At 47.2% G+C, this 16,500-nt stretch overlaps 1 protein-coding gene across 5 annotated transcripts in view; it reads right to left on the bottom strand.

Moving 5' to 3' along the window:
• STEAP3 (STEAP3 metalloreductase) overlaps positions 1–16,500 on the bottom strand; it is a 48,799-nt gene that overhangs the window by 17,159 nt on the left and 15,140 nt on the right. For all 5 annotated transcript variants that reach the window (XM_003359436.5, XM_013983975.3, XM_005671632.4 and 2 more), the window contains 2 exons: positions 3,127–3,626; positions 924–1,451 (listed from right to left, as the gene is read on the bottom strand). In XM_003359436.5, coding sequence (XP_003359484.1) covers positions 924–1,451; positions 3,127–3,626 — 1,028 coding nt within the window. The remainder of the gene's footprint in view (positions 1–923; positions 1,452–3,126; positions 3,627–16,500) is intronic.

Genomic DNA, 16,500 nt, shown 5'->3' with positions numbered 1-16,500 from the left:
CTGGGGGAAACAAAGAAAGGCAGTGCTGCTTGCAAACCTGAGCCTGGGACTCAGAATTGGGCCCCATGAGCTTGTAAACCAGGAGCAAGTAGTGGGGGCCTGTTTCTACGGGTGCAAGTGCCAGCGATGCTGCCTGTGTTGCTACCTGGCTTGGTCTGAAGGCCCTCCATTTCCCAGGAATCCTGCTGGCAAAAGAGCACCATATGTCCTAAATGAATAACTGCCCCCCCCAAAAAAAAACATGCTCCTGCCGCCTTTCCTGTCTCAGCTGATGGCAATGCCATGCCTGCAGGTGCTCAGGCCCAAATCCCAGAATTGTCCTTGAACACCTCACGTACCCCATGTCCATTACAGCCAGTCTGTGGACTCCAGCTTCACAATATGCCTTCAATACCTTCTCAGACCTCTGCTGCTCCCACCCCACCTCCATGGCCTCTCATCTGGTACCCGTATAGCTCCTAACTGGTCTCCCAGTGTCTGCCTTTGATCCACTATTGTCTGCTCTCCTCCTGACAGCAGAGTGAGCCAGTCAAAACCCCAGGTGATCATCACCCCTCTGCTCAAAACTGTTCACTGGCTGAGAATCAAAAGCCCTTCCTCCGTCTGGCCTTCAAGGCCTCCCTGGTGTGGCTTCAGCCTCCCAGGTCTCACCCACCACCCACTCCCTGGGCTCCACCAAGAGGGCCTCCCTGCTGATTCCAAAGGTGCAAGGCAGCTCCCCTCGCATACCAGCCACTCAGCCAGGCCTCCCACCCCACCCTATAAAACTGCACCCATCCCCCTCCCCTGCTTGATTTTTCCCCCTTAGCCCTCATCACCTTCTAAATACCCTCTGTGCTGCACTTTAAAGCTCCCTGCTGGGGGAGCATTGGGGTTTTCATGTTTTGTTCACTATCCTCAAGGGAGAGAGGCAAGGGCCGAACCTGCTTGATGACGAGGTTGACCAGCTCGTAGCGGTGGGAGCGGCGCAGTGGCAGGCAGAGGCTGTAGAGCGCGTGCAGGGCGGCACAGAAGAAGCTGAGCAGCCCGATCTGCTTGCGGTGCTGCAGCCAATGGTCCAACCAGTCGGGGAAGCGGCGGTACTTGGTGCCGCGGTGCAGCTGCAGGGCAGCCGCCAGCACGCCAGGCAGGTACACCAGCGACAGCAGCACGTAGGCCACGCAGGGCAGCGTCATGTTGACCACAGACACCGGTAGCTTGTAGAACTTGTTCTTGTCCTCCTGTAGGTAGGGCTGCAGCACATCCCGGACGAAGTTGTAGGTGTAGAAGAAGATGAAGAGCCCCAGGGCCAGGAGGGCGGGCACCTTCCAGCCTGGGAGGAGGCGCAGGGGCATGGCCTCCACCTCCCGGGCTGAGGCCAGGGACCCCATGTCCACAGGGGTGAAGCCCATGGCCTGCGCCATCTCCAAGACAGCACGCTTGGCTTCCGGCTGGTCACTGCAGACAGGCACCTGTCGGGGGAGAAGGTGTGGGGGAATCAGGTGGGGGCCCAGGCCCAAGGGTGGGGCGGGGCCTCAGAGAGAGGCTGGCCAACTCCTCACTGAGCAGCTGAGGAAACCAAGGCCCAGCAGGCTGCCAGGTAAGGGTACAGCTGGAGCAGAAGCTGACCCTGCCCCCCAGACCAGGCCTCCCAGCCCCAGCCCAGAGATGCCTGCTCCTCAAAGAGAACAGCGAGGCTCATCCAACAGTGAGCATCCAGTTCATTGCCATCCGCGTCCAAAGCAAAATACCCATCTAAGAAGCCCCCAGAGGCCCTTGGAATAGGTGCTTGGAGAACTGTGACCTGTCCTGGGCCACTCAGCGACTGGGCTTCGCATATGTCCCAGGCTGTACAGCTGTGGCTGAAGTTCCATCCCCCAGTCAGGAAGTGTCCCCTTGACCAGGTCCTTTGGCCCCTTACAGCCCTAAGCCAACACACAAGGTCTTCCACAAGCCAGCCCTGGCCTCGTGGCCCACTGCTCCCCTCCCCGAGCTCCCAGGCAGGCCCACTGGTCTCCTCTGATTCCTGAACACCCAAGGCCCTTGCTGACACTGCCGTGCTGGGTCTGGTCTCCCAACACTGACTCAGACCTGCCATTCGCCACATTTTCCACAAGTGATCCTTCAGCCTCACCACAAGACTGCAAGTAGGTACTACTGTCCTCACTTCTCAGGTGAGGAAACAAGTTTGGGAGCATCGTTTCTCACCTCTGTGCCTCTGCAGCATGTCCCCTCGGCTTGGAATGCCCTTCCTGCTCCCTGTATCTGACCAGAGGTGGGCCCAAGGCCAAGACTGACCTTGAAATCTTCCCAGTCAGCTGCTAGCTCTGATCCCTCCAGGCCCTGCTACCCTACACTCAACCACTGTCCCTTGCCTATCTACATATGGGAGTCCCAAGATGTAGGCTGCACAGAGGGCCCTCCAGTCAGGGGCAACTGGGCACCTGTAGGTTCTCCCATGGCCTGACATGGAGCTGGGCACAGGAAGCCTCTGAGCTGGACTCACTGTGGGAAGTTCTCATACACGTGCAGAGTCTGGCATCCTTCCTCCAGGAAAATGCAGGTGGCCTCTTAGGATGAAAAACCACCTTGTCTTGGTAAGAGCTCCTCTTGCCAACAACTGCAGGCAGCAATGGCTGTTTTTCTGGGGCCAGGTCCCACCCTCAGGAAAACCCGCTAGTGACTATTCTGAGAAATCCATTCAGCTCTTGGAAGGCCCTGGAATAAATGAAATAAAGTTTGGGACATGTCTGCTTCCTCAGGCTTGACACATGAGTTCCTTTCCTCTTTCAAGTTCAATTCTAAAAGCAAAATCTCTCTGCTTCGTGACTCCAAATAGTAAAAAGAAAGCCATCAACCTTTTCCTCCTTGTGCCCTTGGAACTCAAATTACCATAGAAGAGCATGGATTTCGGAGTCATATCAACAGGGTTCAAATCTTAGCTCACCAAGCTGTGGGACTTGGTGTAATTAGTAAGCTCATTACCATCTCTGAGCCTCAGTCTCTTGCTCAGTAAAATGGAACTTTGCAGTGATAAGAGATGAGCCAACATAATGTACATGAAGAGCCTGGCACCCTGCAGGCCCTCGATGGAAGTCAGCCATTTACATTTCTTGTTATGATGGCTGGCATTCCTCCAGTGCCTACCTGTCGATTCCCATCCCTTGGGCCAGACTGCAGGGTCCAGGCAGAGATGACGTTGAAGGCCTTGACTACTGGGCAGGTGGGGAAGAGGGAGGCCAGGTACTCAGCATTGGACTCACGGTGCTGGAGGTGCTCCTGCTCTGTGGGGTTGCTCACATCCACCAAGATCTTGCCAGCCAGCTGGTCACTGAGACTACATAGTGTGGAGTAGTGTTCCCGGAACATAGCCACGAAGATGACCTCTGGGGAGCCCACCGCCTCCTCCTGGAAAGTCACTCGTGCTGCTGAGGGGAACAGCCCGGCTGTGCGTTTGGGGTTGCGGCTCCCCACCACCACACTGAAGCCAGAGCCCACCAGGCGTGTGGCCAGGGAGCGGGCAAAGTCCCCACTACCCAGGATGCCCACTTTGGGAACCTCACTGGGGACCTCGGCAAGGTTGCCATCGCTATCCATCAGGTGGTGGCTGATCAATGGCTTGTCCATCTCTCCTGATGTTTTGGTGGCTAGAAGAGAAAACACGGAATTTGATCAGTGGAAGGCTTCTGGACTGCCCTCGTACCAGTATGTTCTCTTGTCCATTGCAGCTGCATGGTGGCCCAACATTCACTCAAGGGGCTTCATGGCTATAACATGTGCCAGCATGGGGGGGACAAGCTGAGCTAGACCCTGAGGAGGGCACAGATTTTCCAGAAGAGGAGAGGAAAAGACCTCTGTCCTCTGCACTTTGTCCTGAATTATTTCCTTGACACAAATTTGCAAAAGCGAGAGGGCTGAGAAAGAAAGGTATGGAATTTCCACGATCAATGCTGTACAGTGTCACACTTCTTTTCAAAAGAATTATGTAATGGCCAGTGTTACTATCCAGGACTGACTCCAACTTCAGCCTCATTGGGTTTTGTTTTGCTCTTTGGCCACACCCATAGCATGTGGAAATTCCTGGGCCAGGCAGCAAACCCACACCACAGGAGTGACAACACCATATCCTTAGTCCATTGTGCCCCACAGGAACTCCCTCATTGGGTTTATCTGATTGCTAGGAAGGACAGACCTATTCCTGTGCTTGTTTACATTTTGCATTTTGGAGTGGTACTTCTGATGCTCTTCCTAAAGTACATTATGAGCAGCTTCAAGGCAGGAGCCTCATCTTTTTTGACCTTGGGTCTCACCATTTGTCCCAAGGACTGGCACAGAGCTGGTGTTCAATGTTTGCTGGATGAATGAATGAACATTGAAATCCTATTCTCTGAGGGTAGGACTGGAATGGGACATGAGAGTGAATGGCTGCCTGAGTTTGGGTAGGTGCCCTGGGATTTCCTTTACTGAGCCTGAGATATGAGTGGACACAGAAAACTCTGGACTTGGGCCAGGAATTTACAATAAGCTTGGCTGGGAAAAATTATGTCTTCATTGTCACCAACTTCTAACTGAAAGTTGCTATTTCCTTCCAGTATGGAAATAAACAATAACACAGTAGAATTAGCTTACCTACAAGTTTGTCACCAATAATGACCAATGTCATATAACGGAATTGTGAAAGAGCTGTCCAAATACTATTTAAACCCATCACTAACTTAAAATTATGGTAGATAGTACACCTAAACATATAAAGTAGACATTAAAAGATTCAAAGGGACGACTTCCTGTCATGATGCAGTGGAAATAAATCTGACTGGGAACCATGAGGTTGCAGGTTCGATCCCTGGCCTCACTCAGTGGGTTAAGGATCTGGTATTGCCGTGAGCTGTGGTGTAGCTCGCAGACGTGGCTTGGATCTGGCGTTGCTGTGACTATGGCATAGGTCAGCAGCTGTAGCTCCAATTTGACCTCTAGCCTGGGAACCTCCATATGCTACGGGTGTGGCCCTAAAAATGAAAAAAAAATGGATTCAAAGGGAAAATAGATAGCAATATAATTACAGTAAGGGACTTAATTACCCTACTTTCAACAATGGATAGATCAGACAAAAAAATCATTGTGGAAACACTGAACTTGAATTATACTTTAGACTAAACAAACCGAACAGACATATAGAGAACATTCCAACCATCAGTGACAGAATACACATTTTCCTCATGTGTATACAGAACATTCTCCAGGACAGATCATATGTTAGGTCATAAAACATATCAACAAATTTTAAAAGACTGAAATCATATCAAATATTTTTTCTGACCACAATGATATGAAACTAGAAATAACAGGAGGAAAATTAGAAACTCACAAATATGTGGAAATTAATATACTCCTGAACAACTAATGAGCCAAAGAAGAAATCAAAAGGGAAATAAAAAAACTTTCTGAAACAAACAAAAATTGAAGTTCAGCATATCCAAATGTATGGCATGCAGCAAAAGCAGCTCTAAGAGGGAAGCTTACAGCTTAATTCCAATATGAAGAAAGATCTCAAACAACCTAACTTTACACTTCAAGGAACTAGAATAAGAATAGCAAGCTAAGTCCAAAGTTAACAGAAGGGAGGATATAACAAAGATCAGAGTAGAAGTAGGTGAAATAGAGGCTAGAAAAACAGCAGAGAAAACTCAAAAAAACTAAGATCTGGTTTTTTGAAAAGATAAAACTGATAAAACTTTAGCTAGACTCACTAAGAAAAAGAGAGAAGACTCAAATAAAATTTAAAAAAATGAAAAAGGCATCGCAATTGATACCAAAGGAATACAAAAGATCACTAGGCTATAATGAACTATTACATGACAACACATTGAACAATCCAGAAGAAATGGATAAATTCCTAAAAACATACAATCTACCAAGACTACTCATGAAGAAATAAAAAATCTAAATAGGCCAGTAATGAGTAAGAAGATTGAACCGGTGATTTTAAAAAAAATCTCCCAAGAGGAGTTCTCTTGTGGTGCAAGAGATCTTAACCAACAGGTTAAGGATCTAGTGTTGTCACTGCAGTGGCCCAGGTTCAATCGTTGGCCCAGGAATTTCCACATGCCTTGGGTATGGCAAAAAACAAATAAACAACAACAAAAAAAACCAGGACTGTTTGGCTTCACTGGTGGTAAATTCCATCAAACATTTCAATATTAATGAATACTAATCCTTCACCCATTCTTCCAAAAAAATTGAAGACAGAACACGTTCTTGCTCATTTTAAGAGTCCAGCATTACCCTGATATTAAAGCCAGAAAATGACGCTATAATAGAAGGAAATTACATGACAATACCCCTGATGAACATAGATGCAAAAAAAAATCCTTCGCAAAACACTAGCAAACTAGATTCAATAGCACATTAAGAGGATCCTGTACCACGATCAAGTGGGATTTATCCCTAGGGATGCAGGGATGGTTCAACATACATAAACCATTAAATGGGATACATCACATTAAGAGAATGGAGGATGAAAATAATATGATTAGCTCAATAGATGCAGAAAAAACACTTAACAAAATTGAACATCCTATCATGATAAAAGCTCTCAACAGGTTAGGTATAGAACTAATAATTACTTCAGTAAAATAAAGGCCATATATGACAAGCTCACATCTAACATTATACTCAATGGTGAAAAGCTGAGATCAGGAAAAATACAAGGAAGCCTACTCTTGCCACTTCTACTCAACACTGGTTGAGTGTTGGAAGTCCTAGCTAGAGGAATCAGGCAAGAAGAAGAACAAAAGTCATCCAAAAAGTCATTGGCAGTTGACATGATCTTATATATAGAAAACTCTGAAGACTCCACCAAAAATACTGTTAAAACTAAGAAATTAATGCAGTAGAGTTGTGGGATACAAAATCAACATGCAAAAATCAGTTGTGTTTCTATATACCAATAGAACAATGAACTATCTGAAAAGAAACTAAGAAAACAATCCCATTTACAATACCATCAAAAAGAATAAAAGGCTTGGAATAAATTAAACCCAGGAGGTGAGAGATCTGTACACTGAAAACTATGAAACACTGATGAAAGAAATTGAGAAAGACAAAAATAAGTAAAAAGACATACGGATTTAAAGCAATCTATAGAAAAATTCCAATGGCATTTTTCACAGATCTAGGAAAAACAATCCTACGATTCATGCAGAAACCACAAGATCCCAAATACCCAAAGAAATTTTGACCAAGAATAATGAAGCTGGAAGCATTGCACTTCCTGATTTCAAATTATATTACAAAGCTTTAGTAATCAAAAGAATATGGTACTGACATAAAAACAGACATAAGCCAATGGAACAGAACAGAAAGTCTAGAAATAAACCCATACATATGTGGTCAATTAATCTTCAAGATAGGTGCCAAGAATACACAGTGGGGAAAAGACAATTTCTTCAATAAATGGCATTGTGAAAACTGGACACTGTCATGCCAAAGAATGAAATTGAACCTATAGCTCACAACAGACATTGAAATCAACTCAAAATGGATTAAAGACTTACTAAAAAAAAAAAAAAAAAAAAGAAAGAAAGGAAAGAAAAAGTAAGAAGTGAAACTATTACTGTCCTAGAAGAAAACATGGGAATAAGCTCCTTGACTTTGGTCTTGGCAATGGCTTTTTTTGTATTTGACACCAAAAACACAGGCAACGAAAGTAAAAACAAACAAGTTTAGTTTGACTAAATCAAAAAAGTTTTTGCACAGCAAAGGAAACAACGAAATGAAAAAATAACCTATAGATTTAGGAGAAAATATCTGTAAATCATATATCCAATAAGGAGTTGACTTTTAAAACATATAAGGAACTCCTACAACTTAATAGTAAAAAAAAATCTAAATAATCTAAATAAAAATGGACAAAGGGGAGCTCCCGCTGTTGGTACAGTGGGATCAGCATCATCTCTGCAGCAAGGATGTGTGTTCAATCGCTGACCCAGCACAGTGGGTTAAGGATCTGGTGTTGCCACAGCTGTGATATAGGTTGCAACTGTGGCTCGGGATCAGACCTCTGTCCTGGGAACTTCATATGCTGTGAGGCAGCAAAAAAAAAAAAAAAAAAAAAAAAACCAAAAACCAAAACAAAGGAATTGAATGGACATTTTTCTAAGGAAGACACACAAATGGCCCAGCTATAAAAGGGAGACAATCACAGCATCTTCCTTATGAGGAGGTTGTAGGAATGAATAAGTCAATACAATATGTGCACAACACAGAGAACAGAGCTTGCTTGGCACATACCAAGCACTGGGTGGATGGCAGTCAGTGTTAAGCAGACACTGGTTGCCACCACTGTACCAGCAGTGGGGACAAAGCAAAGGAAGGATGCAGAGACCCTGCTAGCACCTCTGCAGCCCCGAGGAAGATGGGGGAGTGGTGACAGGGGCTTTGCAGATGGTCTCAGGCTTCAGACCAGCATTAGGGATTGTGGCCAAGGTGACTGTAAATCTGTCCTGAGGACTCCAGGTTTTCTTGTGGTCAGTCACAGGCTGGGACAGATACCCCAGGGCCTTCCCCAGTCCCTGCCTCAGCCACCTGGAGACACCAGTGCTGGGGTGAATTTTGTCCTTACAGGAGAGTCACTGCACTGAGGCCTCCAGATCATCTTTTCTTCATTTGCTAGCAATCTGCCTCCTAAGAAGGTCCCTCCTTGAACAGAAGCTTCTCTTCCAGCTTTGTTGTCTCTCTCTTTCCTCTCCTCCCCATCTCCTGAGTAACCACCTTGCGCTAAATACTCAAAAAGGATAAGGATGAGGAAGGTGTGGTCCCCACTCTCAGATGTGTGTGAGCGCACACATGCTGGGTGGTGTATCCACCCAGAAGTCAATGCAGGGCAGGAAGGGGTGGGGCTTCCCAAGGGACATCCTGGGAGAGCTTCATGGTGCCTGGCATAGTGGGTTAAAGGATCTGGCGTAGGTCGAAGCTGTGGCCTGGATTCAATCTCTGGTCTGGGAACTTCCATGTACCATAAATTTTTTTTAAGTAAAAAATAAAATAGGAGTTCCCATCATGGCTCAGCAGTTAATGAACCTGACTAGTATTCATGAGGAGGTGGGTTCAATCCCTGGCATTGCTCAGTGGGTTAAGGATCTGGTGTTGCCGTGAGCTGTGGTATAGGTCACAGATGTGGCCTGGATCCCAGATTGCTGTGGCTGTGGCATAGGCCGGCTGCTGCAGCTCCGATTAGACCCTTAGCCTGGGAACTTCCACATGCTGCAGGTACACTAAAAAGACAAAAATAAAGTAAAATAAAATAAAATGGGGTCATGAATTGTACCCTTCTCCAAAGTGGTGGTTAAGAACAAAATGAGTTAACATGGGCAAGAGCTCAGAGCCACTTTTTCTGACTGGTGCTATGTGTGCATGTGCGCTTGCATGTACTATTTTCTTCAGTGCTTTATGGGCCATCCAGGGCTCAGCACAAGGCTGCTGCTTTCATGATGGCAGAAAGGGTAGGACAGATGGTGGAGTCCTGGGGGTCCCAGAGGTCCAGCAGAGGCCCTGTAGCCTGTCCTTGTGGCCCAAAGGTAAGAGCACTTGTAGTCTTGGCTGGGAGATGCACCCTGGCTCCCTGGTTGTTCTATTTATAGGTCTGAAGGGGGGAAGTGGGAGGGAATCAAACTGCAACTAGGCTGAGGCAGCTGGGGCCTGGGGCCAGCAGCCCACACAGACCTCCTCCACCCAAGCTGCGGACAAAAGAGCATGGAAGCCCGGGTGTGCAGAACTGGCACAAACCACATCCTAGTGTCCTCTGGGTTTTTGCCTGGCTCTTCTGGCCCCTCCTACTTACCGGCAGAACCAGGAAATGGACTGTGTTTGTCGCTGGGAGCCATGCCTGGCCCACAGGCCTGCCTGTCAGTTTCTTCTTTTTTTTTTTTTTTTTGCTTTTTTTTAAGGCCGTACACATGGCACATGGAGCTTCCCAGGCTAGGGGTCGAATCGGAGCTACAGCTGCCAGCCTACACCACAGCCACAGCAATGCAGGATCCAAGCCGTGTCTTCGACCTACACCACAGCTCACGGCAATGCCAGATCCTTAAATCACTGAGTGAGGCCAGGGATGGAACAGGCAACCTCATGGTTACTAGTTGGCTTCATTTCCGCTGTGCCACCAGGGGAACTCCTGCCTGCCAGCTTCTATCTGCTCTCCGGAAGGCCTCTAGGGGTGGGCAGTCAGGACGTGGACAGCCCTGCAGCCTCTTAGGCACCAGCGGCACTGAACCCTTAGACCCCAGGGGCTGGAGTCGGCCTCGGCCACTAAGGGATCACCATGGATTCTGACATGGGTAGGAGTGGGCACCTTGTAGCTGGATGCTCTGCAGGCCAACTGGGATACTGTCCGCCCCCAGGTACAGACCAACTTAGCTAACGTTTCTGGCCTTCGGGATTGAGAGAGGAATATGGCACAGTTTTGTCCTCAAGAGACCCACAGTCATCTTCAAACTTTATTTTTAACTTTTAACATTAAATTTGACTATAAATAAATAGAGCAGTAATAGAAATGTTAACTGCTCTGTTTATTTATAAGTTAAATGTATCTAAATGTGATTTGTGCACTATCACGTTATATACAGAAAAACCAAATATAAATGTAAAGCGATAAGGCTAAAATTTAAATATAACTAGAAACAGAGTTTTCTTCCTGCCCCTCGGGGTGATCTCTTATAATCTCTGGGGAGGTCCCTCTACACACACACCTGGGCCTCCAAAGGTGACAGGCATAAGACACAATTAAACAAACTCTCCTGAAAGAGGGCCCTGCCTTCAGGTAGGGCATCTGGGCAACTTCCTGCAGGAAGTGAGCTGAGCCTTGAAAGATGTGAAAGTGAGCCTGGAAGAGCCGTCTAGAAAGAGGAGCCTGTGTGAGCAAAGGCCAGGGGAGGGGAATCAACAATAGCAGGGACCCACCAACAGCTGGAACAAACAGATGTGTGCCACAGCCAGCACCCGGGACTTAGCAAGCCACAAAGGCAAACACAAATTCTTGCTCAGAACTTTTTTGCTTTTTTTCCCTAAATGTATAGAGATGAAAAGAGTACAGAAACGAGAGGGTGAAGCTCTGGGTTCTATCCTGACAACTTCCTCAGCAGTAGGACACTAGCCTATTTACATCTTCTCTCTAGCCTCAGTTTCCTCACCTGTAAACTGAGAGGACTGAGGGCTGCCTGGCTTCCTTCAGTGAACACAGAGTAGCTGAGGGCTGTGCATACCTGAGGCTTGCCTGTGGTTGGGGGCCTCTCTGGACCCTTGCCGTGAGAACCACTGTCTGCTCAGCTATGGGAGAGCAGATAGAGATGACAATGTTTGTTCCATGGCCCGACTCTAAACCCCAGCTCTGTGCCTGGCACACCACAGAGGTCCCAAGCAGAGGTGTGACTAGTTGTACACATCACAGGAGCTCCCATCTTCAAAACTTCCTCAATTTGTCCTATGGGGGCAGAAATCCTTCCAAAATGCAGTGTGTATTTCAAGAGAAGGCAGTCAGATCCTCATGCAGAACCCAGGGGTCACCCTGAGCTGCAAGAGGAGATATTCTTGAGTTTCGTCTTCTTTTTATAGACAAATGTTTTATAGGCTTATATCCTCCCTCATTGTCAGGACATTTATCATAGCTATCAGCCTGCTTCCCTCTTCATTAAAGCCCTCCCATGGCCTGCTAATTTGCTGTGGACTAGAAACACAGGCAATACAATCTCTAGAAAGTAATAAGACAACCCAGAGAATGGGCAAAAAATTTTGCAAATCAAGTATCTGATAATGGACTTGTTTCTAAATATATCAAGAATTCTGGGAGTTCCCATCGTGGCTCAGTGGTTAGCGAATCCAACTAGAAACCATGAGGTTTTGGGTTCGATCCCTGGCCTTGCTCAGTGGGTTGGGGATCCGGTGTTGTCATGAGCTGTGGTGTAGGTCACAGACGTGGCTCGGATCCTGTATTGCTGTAGCTCTGGGGTAGGCCGGTGGCTATAACCCTGATTGGACCCCTAGCCTGGGAATCTCCATATGCCACAGGAGCAGCCCTACAAAAGACCAAAAAAAAAAAAAAAAAAAAAAAAAAAGAATTCTCACAACTCAATATTAAAAAGATGACCTATATAAAAACAGGCAAAGAATCTGAGTAGACATTTCTCCAAAGAAGATAGACAAATTGTCAATAAGCACACAAAAAACACTCAACATCATCGGCCCCTAAGGAAATGTGAATTGAAACCGTGAGATACCACTTTACATCTGCTAGGATGGCTTCATCAAAAAAGACAGAGAGGAGGAGTTCCCTGGTAGCCCAGGGTTAAAGGGCACGGCATTGGCACTGCTATGGCTCGGGTCACTGCTGCTGCGGTGCACGTTCAATCCCTGGCCTAGGAACTTCTGCATACCATGGGTGCGACCAAAAAGAAAAAAAAAAAAAAATACAGAGATAATAAGTGTTGGTGAGGATGCAGAGAAATCAGAACCTTCATCCACTGCTAGAGGGAAAGTAAAATGCTGCAGCCACCAGGGAAAAGAGTTTGGAAGTTCCTCAAAAGGTTAAACACAGAGTTTCTATATGACCCAGCAATCCCACTCCTGGGAGCATATATACCCAAGATAAATGAAAACATATGTACACACAAAAATGTGTGCATCGGAGTTCCCTTTGCGGCTCAGTGGCTAACGAACCTAACTAGGATCCATGAGGATTCGAGTTCAATCCCTGCCCTTGCTCAGTGGGTTAAATGATCAGGCGTTGCCATGAGCTGTGGTGTGGGTTGCGGACGCGGCTCGGATCCCGCGTTGCTGTGGCTCTGGCGTAGGCCAGTGGCTACAGCTCCGATTCAACCCCTAGCCTGGGAACCTCCATATGCCGCGGGAGCAGCCCAAGAAATAGCAACAACAAAAAGACAAAAAAAAAAAAAAAAAAAAGAAAAGAAAAGAAAAAAAGAAAATGTATGCACCGATGTTCCTAGTAGCATATTCACAATACCCAAAAAGTGGAAACAACCCATGTCCATCAGCTGACGAATGCATCAACACAATGTGGCTTATCCATACAATGGAATAATAATCAGTAACAAAAAGGAATGATATACATGGTACAACATGAACTTTGAAAATATTAAATTTAAATAATTTAAATAATGTTAAATGAAAGAAGCCAGTTGAAAACGGCCACATATAGCATGATTCCATTTATATGAAATGCCTAGAAATAGGCAAATCCGTAAAGATAGAATTAGAGGTTGCTCGGGACTGGGGGGTGGGGGGGGAGGGAGGTTGGGAAAAATGGAGTGGCTGCTCATTATCACAGGGTTTCTTTAGTTGGGAGGTTATCTAGGGGGAGAGCTTGGATCTCTTCCTTCTCTTTTTTTCTTTTGCCTTTTTATGGCCACACCTGCAACATATGGAAGTTCCTAGACCAGGGGTTGAATCAGAGCTGCAGCTGCCAGCCTACACCACAGCCACAGCCACGCCAGATCCAAGCGGTTTCTGAAGCCTACACCACCTCTCACCACAACACCAAATCCTTAACCCACTAAGCAGGATGAGGGCTCAAATCCATATACTAGTTGGGCTCATTACCACTGAGCCACAATGGGAGTTCCTAAAGGTTCATTTATATAAGAACATATAGCTGGAAATCTGCTTGCGGTGGGTCCAATTCATTCATCTCTACCCACCAAACTTATCCCCTCCTTAGTTAGAGAGCCATCGACAGGTCATTGGGAGCTTGCCTAGCTGAACATCGGCTCAGGAAAACATCTGAATATTTCGGATTTATCAGGATCAGTTGCCTTAGTAAATGGCAAGATAGGCCAGCAAGAACATAGGCAGCTGTAGGATCCTATTTCAGGCATACCACGTATTAGCTGGGTGGCCTTGGAAAGTCACTTTACCTCTCTGAGGCTCAGTTTCCTCGACTGTACAATGCAGGGATGTTACTTTAATGAGATGTAGTGAGGATTACATGAAATGAGCAAAATGTCACAGTCTGAGCCTGCTAAATTCACTCAATTTTCACATTGTTCCTCTCTGCCTAGGATTTTTGAAAACCTTTAGTCTGTATAAAGCGGAAATAGATGCACCTAAATCAATACATGTTGTTTTCTGCTGAATGGAAAAGTTTTCTCTAAAATTTTCTAAAAATATGCTCTGAGACAATGGTCTGGAGGTCTGCACACGTTTTTCATCAAGGCAATTGGAGGAAAAGACTTGCGGCCCTTTGAGACTCAGAGCGGTAAGAGGGGGCGCCGGAGCAGGGAGTATATTAGGGAGAGGCTGGCGGTCAGGGGAGGGGGCCAAGGATGGTCTGAGACTGTGAAGTCTAGCCTAGGGGCAGCTAGTCCCAACATGGGGCTCCCTGCCAGGGATGGTCCTCATGCCATTGGAGTTCCCAGTTGCCACTCCCCCACCTCCGCGCCCCCCCCCCCCCCCGCCCCCGCATCCCCAGCTCCTGCGTCAAATCCACCAGCTGCCTCTCTGCCTTCACACCTTTTGGGAACAGCCCTTTCCCATCAGCAGTATTTCTCTCTTCCCTGCCTATTTCCTCCCTGGAGTCCAAATTCCTCAAGGGTGAGAGCGGATTCAAACTCACTTCTATAATTCCAGAACTTAGCCCAGTGCCTGGCTGGTATCAAATGGTCAAGCCTGAGCTACCCTGGAGCTACTGGAGGGCTTGTTAAAACATACCGCTGGGCTCCAGCCCCAGACTCTCTGATGATGCTGGTCTAAGGACCACACATTGAAAATTCCTGCAGTAGATGCTCACAAAATGTTCGTGCAAGGGGTGAGTGAATTAATGAATCACTTGGATGTAAGAACTGCTCCAGATTTGATTTCTTTGAACTCTTACAGTTGGGTCCAGTTCTTAGCCCACCTCCTCCGTAAAGCCTTCTCTGACCCCTTGGTCTCCTGGTGTCAATACCCTTATGCTCCTTGGTCTTGAGGGTCAGGTGCATCTTGTGTCTCATCTCTGCATACCCCTTGGCCCCCCAAAGTGACCCTTCCTGGTGAGAAGGCAGGGCTTTGGTGACTCAACCAATAAGACAAACCCTCTAGGAAGACCCTTTCTGTCCTGTGTGTGGGTCACCAGGCTCATTGCAGGCTGATGGAGATGGAGAATAGTGGTATGGGGAGACCCCACACATCCTGGGGACCTAGGAGACCCCAACATATCAAAGGGGGTGATCTTCCTGGAGTGAGTTTCCTGGATGACCAAGAATTTAGGTGGCCTGACATACCCAGGGCTTTCTTTCACTATGATTTGCTAGCTGGGCCTGGAGGAAGTGCACATGAGCACAGGGCAGGAGGGATAGTCAGTGCTGGTTTTGAAGGGGAGGTAAGTCTGGGTGGTCAGCACCAAGCCCAGGGGCTCAAAGCAGAAAGATGCTAGGTCCCCATGCTGCACAACCCCAGAGGCACCATTTACCTTGTGATCCATGTTTTGAGTTTTTTTGTTTTCAGCTACACCCATGGCATATGGAAGTTCCTGGGCCAGGGATCAAATCTGAGTTGGACCTGCGACCTATACCACAATAGCAGTAACAGTGGATCCTTAACTTACTGTGCCAGGCTGGGGATAGAACTCATGCCTCCACAGAAGCAAAATGGATTATTAACCCACTGTGCCACAGTGGGAACTCCCGCGATCCATATGAACAGTGTCCTCTGGAGTTGTGTAGTGCACAACCTGTAGGGTTTGTGTGTCTGTGTGTGTGTGTGGCTTTTTTCAGCTGCACCCACAGCATGTGAAAGTTCCTGGGCCAGGGATCAAATCTGAGCTGCAGCTGCAAACTATGCCACGGCTACGGCAATGCCGGATCTTTAACCCACTGAGCTGGGCCGGGGATCAAACCTGCAACACGATACAGTGTCGGATTCTTAACCTGCTGTGCCACAATGGGTACTCCCAGCCAATGCAGTTTTATGTAAAGCTCAGTCCTTCCAGTCCTTGTTCAAAAAATGTCCTCATTTGTTATTCCCTGAATACCCACTCTGCCCAGTAGGTGTACTAGCATGTGGCTAGAAGACAGCTTGTTTTCCTGGGATTCTTAGGGGGAAGTCTGGCTACAACTCGAAGCCAGGATAAAAGTGCTTCAGAGTTCCCATTGTGGCACAGCAGAAACAAATCTGACTAGTATCCATGAGGATGCTGGTTTGATCCCTGGCCTCACTCAGTGGGTTAAGGATCCGGCGTTGCCATGAGCTGTGTTGTAGGTTGCAGGTAGGGCTTGGATCCCAAGGTGGCGTTGCTGTAGCATAGGCCAGTGTCTATAGCCCTGATTCAACCCCTAGCCAGGGAACTTCCATATGCCATGGCTGCAGCCCTAAAAAGCCAAAAAAAAAAAAAAAAAAAAAAAAAAGTGCTTGAATGAGGGCGTGCCCAGTGCTATGGGAGCCAGGAAGAAATGGCTTTTCTCTGCCCAGTGAGATCAGCATGTGGAAGCAGCCAGCTCCCTATGGACCAGTTAATCCAGCCAGGCTGGAGGCTAGCAG

The sequence above is a fragment of the Sus scrofa genome, chromosome 15 (assembly GCF_054392235.1).
Source record: "Sus scrofa isolate SSC_HxYL_T2T_F1_AM1 chromosome 15, Sscrofa_HxYL_maternal_Yorkshire_Landrace_v2.0, whole genome shotgun sequence".
Taxonomy (NCBI): Eukaryota; Metazoa; Chordata; class Mammalia; order Artiodactyla; family Suidae; genus Sus; species Sus scrofa.
Note: the sequence above shows the minus strand (reverse complement) of the source record. Positions and strands in the feature narration are given on the sequence as shown.